Genomic DNA, 8380 nt, shown 5'->3' on the forward strand with positions numbered 1-8380 from the left:
GGCTGCAGCGGTCTGGTGCTGGGCCCAGCCCCTCTGTTTCCCCACCCTGTGCACTGGCTGAGTGCTGCTGGGGGTCCCGGCCTCTAGTTCTGTGCAATAAAAAGGAGACGGCTTTTGAGTCTTGTTTCCAGTGTGGGGTGGGGGCCGTAACAGTGTTTAAACCCCATGGCGGGGATGGGACTTAGTGACTCCTAATGCACAGAACCGGCGGATTCCCTCACAGCAGGGGCTAGGGGTCCCCGGGTCTGGCGGGGAGCTGTGCTCCTGGCCGTAGGTGTAGTGCGACTTGGGGGAGGGGCAGCTCAGTCAGGCCCTGCTCTGTCGGCTGTGGGGCTCTGCACTCAGCCTGCTCTAGGCTCCTTATGCAGGAGGGGCCCCACCTCGCGGTGAGCGGGGCCCACGGGTGCCAGCGGTGTCTGGTGCCCTCCCAGGCTGTGTCTCTAGCAGGGTGTCTCCTGCCCCCTAGTGGAGAAAGCTGCTGGCTAGAGTCACACACACCTGCTCAGAGCAGCGGGGCCAGGTATGGGGGGCTTCCCCTTGCCCTGCTGCACATCACTTCTCTTCCACCCGCCGTCTCATCACTGAATCCAGGGGTGAGCCCTCCTGCCCCCCGGGTCCTCGCCTTCCCTCTCAGCTTTGCCGCTCAGCTGCTGGGGCTGCTCTTGCCCTGCTGCGAGGGGAGGAGGGAGCTGCAGCGGGACGGCCAAGCAGCTCCCGGGCACTGCAAATGCTTGTGCCTTGCCCTGTCCTCAGTGCCCCTCGGCAGGCCTTTCCCAGGCCCTAGCCAGGGCAGAGGTCACCTGCCGGTTATTGTGACATCACAAACTCTGCTGGGCTGCAGGCCCCAGGCAGGCTGCAGATGGGGCCTTGCCTGGCCCTGCCTGTGGCGCAGAGGAGCAGTAGAAATGCTGAGTGGCTGTCGCAGACAGAAGCAGCATGCTGTGTCTCTAACCAGCGGCTCCCGAGGGCTGCATGGCCGGCTGCAGGCGCTTCCATGCGAGCAGTGGCTGCAGCCTGTTCCTGGCTGATGATCCGGCCTCGGGCGTGCACCTCGGCGTGGAAGGTGGGATACTCTGCCAGCTCCTCCGCTCTCCAGATTACAACCTTTTCCCCAAGTCGGCAGTGTTTGAAAGTAATTTCATCCAGGTACTTCTGCCTGGCCCAGAGGCCTCCTACTGCTTTAACCCGCCTCTGTCTGGCCCTGCTACAGTGGCCCTAGCAATGAATTAATGGCAAGTTGTCCCAGGCTTGGTCTCCCCGTTCCGGGCAGGATAGTGTCCCTCGGTGGGGGCCAAACTCCTATGCTCCAGCAGATGTTACCACCTGTTTGCTTTATGGTCCCAAAGACTGGGGCAGAGCGAAGACCTGAACTCACAGGCCAGGCATCCTGCTCCAGGGCCTTGTGCTTCTGTCGCCAGGCCTGGCAGAGTCCCTAGGGTGGGTGGCAGGAACCCCCCTTGGCACAGTGGCTGTGGCAAGGGTTGCAGCTGTCCTGGGGTGCTGTCTGACTGTGGGGTGAAGCCTGCTCCTAGGGGAACCCTCTGCCTAGAGCACAGGTGATGGGGAGACTAAAGGCCTTTTCTGGGAGCACCTGGCAGCGCTGCCCCCTGCTGTTCCCCACAAATCAGCTCTGCTTAGAAATCTAGCCAAGCCTGCAAGTGAGGTTGGCTCCAGTCCCCCAATTACTCTGCCCCATGGCCCCGAACGTACATGAACAGGCAAGAAATTCTGCCTCTTCCCTGCTGCCCATTGCACCCTGATCACTTGCAAAAGCCTTGCAAGGATCAAACCACTTCACTGTGGGCTCGGCCGGGTCTCAGCCCCTGCAGGTCTCAGTGTGGAGACCATCCCGGCTGGTTTGATTAGCCGCTGACATTGTGTTCAACACCATATTGCAGACTTGGGATCCTCCTCCACCCAGTGTCCACCTGAAAGACCAGAGGAAAGGAGTATTCCCCCCCCACCCGTGTTGCCCATGTGGGACCCAGCTCTCTGCCTCTGCTGAGCCCCCTCTCCCAGCTGCTGCTCCTGCCCAGGGCCCTGAGGCCAAGCAACGGGGTGGGGTTTCCAGTTTGGTGGTGATAGGATGGGCCAAATCACAGCAGGAAGAGGCTGAAAAAGCACCTAATGGGGCAAGCTGTGGAGCCCCTGAACTGTGCCAGGCCAGTGCTGCTGCGGACTCTCCCCTGGGACAGAGAGGGGCAGGCCCAGTTTCCGGGGCAGTGAGTTCTTTGGGGGTGGGTCAGACACAGAATGTGACGTTGATGTGGGATTGATCTGTAGGAAGATCTGTCCATCCTCCAGCAGCCCTCTGTATCTCTCTCTGCACCTCTATACATAGCCAGCCCCAGCCCATGTCTTCTGGCTCGATCCTGCCCCAGATGTTCGTGCTCTCCTCCCTCGCACACGCTGGCTGGCTAGGGCAGTTCTAGCGCTCACGCTGACCTGCGGGTGACGGCTTCCCCTCTCCGGAGTGCAGCCACACATCTCCCCTTGGAACAGACCTAAAGTCCATTACAGGCTTAGCAGCCAATGAAAACACTAGTTAGAAAGATTAGATCATCAGAACCTACGGTCATTGGCTAATTAGTGAGCCTTGGGGTGTGGTGAATTAACCCTTTCATGGGTATCACCTGTGTGCCAAGTTTGGTGCTGGGGAATGGAGAGGTCGAGACCTCCAGGGTTGCAAGGTGGCAGCAGCCATGGGACGTGCTGCGTGCATGCATTAGCATGCTGTCTTGTCCCTTCTAGAAGCCTAGATGAGGCGCCCCATCAGAAACCCAATTAGTAAGCAGTTTGGAGCTGGTTGAGGGGGCCAGGCCCAGCATCTGTTTGGTGGGAGGGGCGCACAGCCTGGAGGTGCCCAGTGATCCTTTGAGAATGGGAGCAGCGGCACTGTCAGATTGGGTAGCATCCCTTTCTAGTGGCTGGCCTACCAGAGGCTAACAGCCTACTGCTGCTGTAGGGAGTGGAGCTACTCTTTGCATACAAGGGGCACAGGGCTTTGGTGTGGTGCTGAAGGTACTAGGGTCAAACCCCAGGTGTGGGGAAGGGGATAAGGAACCAAAGCTGTATTAAAGCTCTGAGCCTCCACCCCACAGTCTTGCCCCTGGGAGAGAGGAGCTGAGCCTCCACCTGCCATGTCGGCAGGCCAAGAGGGCCAGTTAGTGCCAGGGCTGCCAGTGGCTTCGTGATGGGGATGATTTTTCACTGGGTGCTAGCCTCAGACCCAGGGGAGCAGCGAGCTCTCAGAGCCCATGGAAGACCAGGAGGAAAGGCACCTTGGAGCTGATGATTGGCTCTGTTATGCGATTGAGTGAATCTTGGGGTTACATTCCCTCTTCTGAGGCCAGTGGCTTGGCAGGGCATGTGTGTGTGTGGGCAGGGGACGGTCCTGTAGTGTCTCAGTGAGGGTCCATTTCCGTCTCCTGCTGTTGACCCAGGGCCTTCTTGTTGCAGGTGACGAAGCAGGGGAACTGGGTGGATATCCATAACGCCCCCACACTGGTGACCCTGGGGGTGACGTCCTCAGAGCCCTGCCTACCCCTCCCCAATGTGCTCCTGATCGCCAGGCTCGCAGTGCTGGGAGAAAGCCCCCTCGGGAGGGCGGACCAGCCCCAGGAGCCCTCCATGGCCCTTAGCAGGTGAGGAACAGGGTGGTGGTGGGGAGCTTAGCAGGGAGATCTCAGGTGCTGGGATTTAGTTGTTAGACATCTGAGATGGAAAAGCCTGTTGGGTCCCACCGAATCCCGCCCCACTCGGGCCAGAGCAGGACGCCCCCCTGCCCTTGCCCCTCTCCCATGTGCAGCATGCTGACTGCAGTGCCCTGGCAGAGTGCATGAGTCTAGGGCACTGCCCTGGCCCGCAGCTCCGGCCATGGGGCCTGGTGGAGCCCACACTGTGTCTGTCACCTGTGTTCCCCTAGACCAGGGGTCGGCAACCTTTCCGAAGTGCTGTGCCGAGTCTTCATTTATTCACTCTGATTTAAGGTTTCGCGTGCCAGTCATACATTTTAACGTTTTTAGAAGGTCTCTTTCTATAAGTCTTTAATATATAACTAAACGATTGTTGTATGTAAAGTAAAGAAGGTTTTTAAAATGTTTAAGAAGCTGAATTTAAAATTAAATTAAAATGCAGAGCCCCCTGGACTGGTGGCCAGGACCTGGGCAATGCGAGTGCCACTGAAAACCAGTTCGTGTGCCGCCTTCGGCACCCATGCCATAGGTTGCCTACCCCTGCCCTAGACACTCTGTGACACCAGCCCCCAGGGCCGGCGCAAACCATTAGGTGACATAGGCAGTCGCCTAGGGCACTAACATTTGGGAGGTGGCAACCATGGCGGCTGGATCTTTGGCCACCTCAGTCATCGGCGGCGTTTTGGGGGTGGGACCTTCCACCGCCCAGGGCGCCAAAAAAGCTCCTGCTGGCCCCACGTGGCTGGGGTGCCTGGGGATGCTGTCGTTGTGCTTCTAAATCTGGGGGGCCCCAGCACCCCCTTGTCCTGCTCCTTCAGAGAGTGAGCCCAGACACCCCCAGATGCTAAGTCGGGGTCGCTGCCATGCAGACGGGGAGTTGTGTGCCATTAACCCTTTGTAAGCCAGCCCCTGTCTGGCTGCTCATGTTGTGTCTCCTCCCTCGTTAGCTGGTCCCTGTGCGGAGGCATGGGGCTCTGCAGACGGTCCCTTTGGGGCCCTTCCCTGCGAGTTCTCAGTGGGGCGGGCGTGGCCCTCCTGCTGCCAGACCCCGTGCACACCCCAGAGCCAGCGCAGGGCCCCAGGCACCGTCCAGCCACTCGTTCCTGTCCCTGGGGACTCAGGCATTCGGTGCTTTCCCTTGGCTCCAGGCTTCTTCCGTTGAGGTACGTCAGACTGTCGGTGCAGGACAGCAGCCGGCGCCTGCTGCGGGTGCAGGTGGTCACGGGGAAGGTTTATTACCTGCGGCTGCACCAGGCACACCCTGACGCTGTGTTCATGCTCTGGAGCCGGCTGGCGGACATCCTGCAGCGGGGGCTCTCCATCACCACCAAGGACCCCGCCATCCACGTCCCGCACAGCCTGGTGCTCAGCGTGGGCAGCTCCTCCACCAGCTCCCCTGCACAGGTACGGCGCCTGGGCATGAGGCGAGTGGCACCAGCCAGGACAGGCTCGCTGCAGCCCTAGGCCAGCGATGGGCCTAGTAGGTGCAGGTCATTCAGCTGCCCTGCCTAGAGGCTGAACCTGACAGCCAGGCACATGAGGCGTTGGCTTCATAACCCCAGGGCTGCGAAGGCAGCTCACCTGGGGCTCTGGAGCCAGGGAGAGGGACAGGATGCCGTGGGGTCCCCTCTCTGTCCCCACGTGCCAGGGGCTTGGATGCCCTGGGGGTCCCCTCTCTGTCCCCATGTGCCAGGGGCCAGGAGGCCGTTGGGGCCCCTCTCTGTTCCCACATGCGGGGGACTGCCCTGGGGGTCCTCTCCATCCCCTTGTTCTGTGGGACCTATAGGGGATCTGGGGGTCGAGTCTGAGGTTGAAGCTGGAGTTGAGATGTCACAGAGTCCCCGAGCGATGCTCTGGAACTGCTCCCCACAAAGCCAGGCAGGACTTTGGGGAGCCTCCTCTCCCTCAGAGCAGACTGTCTCCAGGGCAAGAAGCTCACACAGCTTCACCTCCTGGGTCTCTCTTTGGAGCATTTGGCATCCTCTGCCCCTCCGTGCGCTTCCCACAGTGAGTCCGCCCAGGCGGGGTCCTGGGGAAGCCACAGGGTCCTGCACCCCCACTTCGCAGTCAGACGTGACTCTCAGCCAGCCAATAAAACAGAGGTTTATTCGATGACAGGAACAGGGTCTAAAACAGAGCTTGTAGATACAGCGAACCAGACCCCTCAGCCGGGTCCGTTCTTGGGCCCAGCGAGCTAGACAACCCCATCTGCCCTCACTCCTCGTCCCCAGCCAGCCCCAAACTGAAACCCCCTCCAGCCCCTCCTTTCTGGCCTTTTTCTTTTTCCCGGGCCAGGAGGTCACCTGATCTTTGTTCACCTTTAGCCATCCCCTTGCAGGGGGGAAGGGCCCTGGCCATTTGTTGCCAGGAGACAGAGTGTCGGCCATTTATGCACACTGGAGTCCTAAGAAATGCATAAGGGAAACTGAGGCACTCACACAGTATTCAAAGGAAACATTAAGAACAGTCCCACTTCATCACAGGAGACATCCCAGTACATCTCCTCAGGGACCCCCAGGGACAGGTGCACACTGAGCAGATTGCTTAGCTCTGTAGCTGCAGTGCTAATTTCTCTTGCTCCAAACCATACAGGCTGTGCCCTGGTGGCACAGTGATGGCTGCCTTACAAACACACGTCAGGATAAGCGTTACCACGTGGTCTCTCCCTGCAGCTGGTGCCTGATTCGCAGCCGCCCTGGGGAGCCAGTCGCAGCGTGGTGGCAAGGATGGGCAAGCGATTATCGGGGACACTCTCCCATCTCTCAGGAGCAGCCCTGGGGAAAACGGAGAAAGACAGCTCAGTCCAGAGAAGGTAAAGGGACTCCCATCAAATATCCTGAACTCCTCTCTCAGAACCTTCTCTCCAGCCAGCGAGTGAAGGAGCCGGTCGCTCCTGCCGAAAGCAACCCAAACTGAGCTGGGTGGGAGTAACCAGGGCTGGCAGTTACATGTATAGGACGGCAGACTGGCTCCTGGGGAGAAAGAGCCAAGGTGGTCCGACCATGCTGCCTCTCCCCATTGCAGCCCAGGGGGGCAAACTGGCACCGGCACACACTAGAACCAATGTCATTTCCCTTTCCCGAGACTCTTCTCCTGGAATCTTACGGCTCGGAGCAAATCTCCTGCCAGGGAAGAGGAATCAGGTGCCCCAAGCTGGTCAGGAGGTAAGAAGTTCCCCCACTTCAGCCTTTTCTCCCAGGAGCAGGGCAAGTCATGCAGAGACGAAGCTTGAACGGAGACTCACAAATCACCCATCACGAGATGGCCTGCCAAGCGCTGGTGCAGAGTGTGACTGCCACAACCGCCCTTGAAATGGAGCGAAACCCTGGCAGCAGCCTTTGGCTGTGTTGAAAGCCAGTGGAGACCTGGAGGGTAAGAGGGTGATAAGTGAGAGCTAACGTGAATTTGTTGAGAGCAAATCACACCGAACCAACCTATTTTTCTTCTTTGGCTGGGTTACTGTCTTAGTGGATGCGTAGAGAGGAGCAGACATGACTTATCTTGATTTTAGTAAACAGCGACAAAGAGTCCCGTGGCACCTTATAGACTATAAGGTGCCACAGGACTCTGTCGCTTTTTATAGATCCAGACTAACACGGCGACCCCTCTGATACTTGATTTTAGTAAAGCCTTTGACACAGTCCCACATGACATTCTCGTAAGCCAACTAGAAGAAATGACTGTAAGTGGGTGGAGAACTGGTTGAAAAAACATACTTAAAGAGTAGAACCACCAGTTAGCTATCAAACTGGGAGGATGTCTCTAGTGGGGGGGGGGCAGTCCTGGGGCCAGGACTATTCAATATTTTCATTAATGAATGGAGCAGAGAGCATGCCTATAAAATTTGTGAGTGACACCAAGCTGGAGGGGGTGCAAGCACTTTGGGGGACAGGCCTAGAATTCAAACTGACCTTCATGAAGTGGAGAATCAGTCTGAAATCCACAAGATGAACTTCACTAACAACAAGTGCACGTAGGAAGGAAAGACCAAATGCATAGATACAAAATGGGGAAAGCTGAGTGAAGTTGGACACCATCTAGAAGACGCATCTTCAAAGAATCAAACCCCTCCAATGGTATGAATCCAAGTAGAATGAAAAGATGCACTTTCTAATGAAACACGTCCTGCTCTCTCAAACACTCACCCAGTAGTCTCTAAGGTGGCATGTTCGTCTACTCCAAATGCCTGCCAACTTCTCTGTGAGAACCAGCTTCAACTTTGAGCCAATGAAAGAAGGCAGGAAAAGACCCCCTGGAAAACCAAAAACATGACGGCTGGATGGTGTCAGACACCTGTCCCTCACAGGCATCCTGCCCCAGACATGATTCAGGACAGAACATCATAGAGGCATGTGACCCTGCTAGAGGCCTTAGGGTCCTACCACACCCCATCCCAGAAAGAAGCAGTGGAAGTGAGTCCTCCAAGTGGCCTAGAGAGGCCATGTGGGATGCAGCCACTCAGAGGGGGCTGCAGGGAGCAGCCAATCAGGGCCCAGCAGGCCCATATAAAAGGAGCTGCAGTGCAGAGCAGAGAGCAGTTACTGCCAGGAGCCAGAGGAGTTAACTTGGTGCTCCTGGCTGCCTGAAGGACCTCCAGGACCTGGATGGGAGCAGTTGCTGGTAGGGGCCAAGGGAGCAAGAAGGAGCTCCGTGCTTGCTGCTTGGACTCAGCCAGGACAAGGCCG

At 57.8% G+C, this 8380-nt stretch overlaps 1 protein-coding gene across 1 annotated transcript; it reads left to right on the forward strand.

Annotated features, from left to right (window-relative positions):
- The first annotated feature begins 972 nt into the window (after nucleotides 1-972).
- LOC115645374 (protein FAM71F2-like) lies at nucleotides 973-6511 on the forward strand. Its single transcript, XM_030549967.1, has 4 exons — nucleotides 973-1146; nucleotides 3460-3644; nucleotides 4844-5099; nucleotides 6368-6511. The coding sequence occupies exons 1-4, from the start codon at nucleotides 973-975 to the stop codon at nucleotides 6509-6511; spliced, it is 759 nt and encodes a 252-aa protein (XP_030405827.1).
- Nucleotides 6512-8380: the final 1869 nt, after the last annotated feature.

Source organism: Gopherus evgoodei, chromosome 1 (genome assembly GCF_007399415.2).
Source record: "Gopherus evgoodei ecotype Sinaloan lineage chromosome 1, rGopEvg1_v1.p, whole genome shotgun sequence".
Taxonomy (NCBI): Eukaryota; Metazoa; Chordata; order Testudines; family Testudinidae; genus Gopherus; species Gopherus evgoodei.

Bases quoted from the DNA above. Each gene is read 5' to 3' on its own strand.
- LOC115645374 (XM_030549967.1), top strand. From the start codon at position 973: ATGGCCGGCTGCAGGCGCTTCCATGCGAGCAGTGGCTGCAGCCTGTTC. The intron at 1,147-3,459 runs GTACTTCTGCCT...TTCTTGTTGCAG, and splicing joins TTGAAAGTAATTTCATCCAG to GTGACGAAGCAGGGGAACTG. The intron at 5,100-6,367 runs GTACGGCGCCTG...CTCTCCCTGCAG, and splicing joins CCACCAGCTCCCCTGCACAG to CTGGTGCCTGATTCGCAGCC.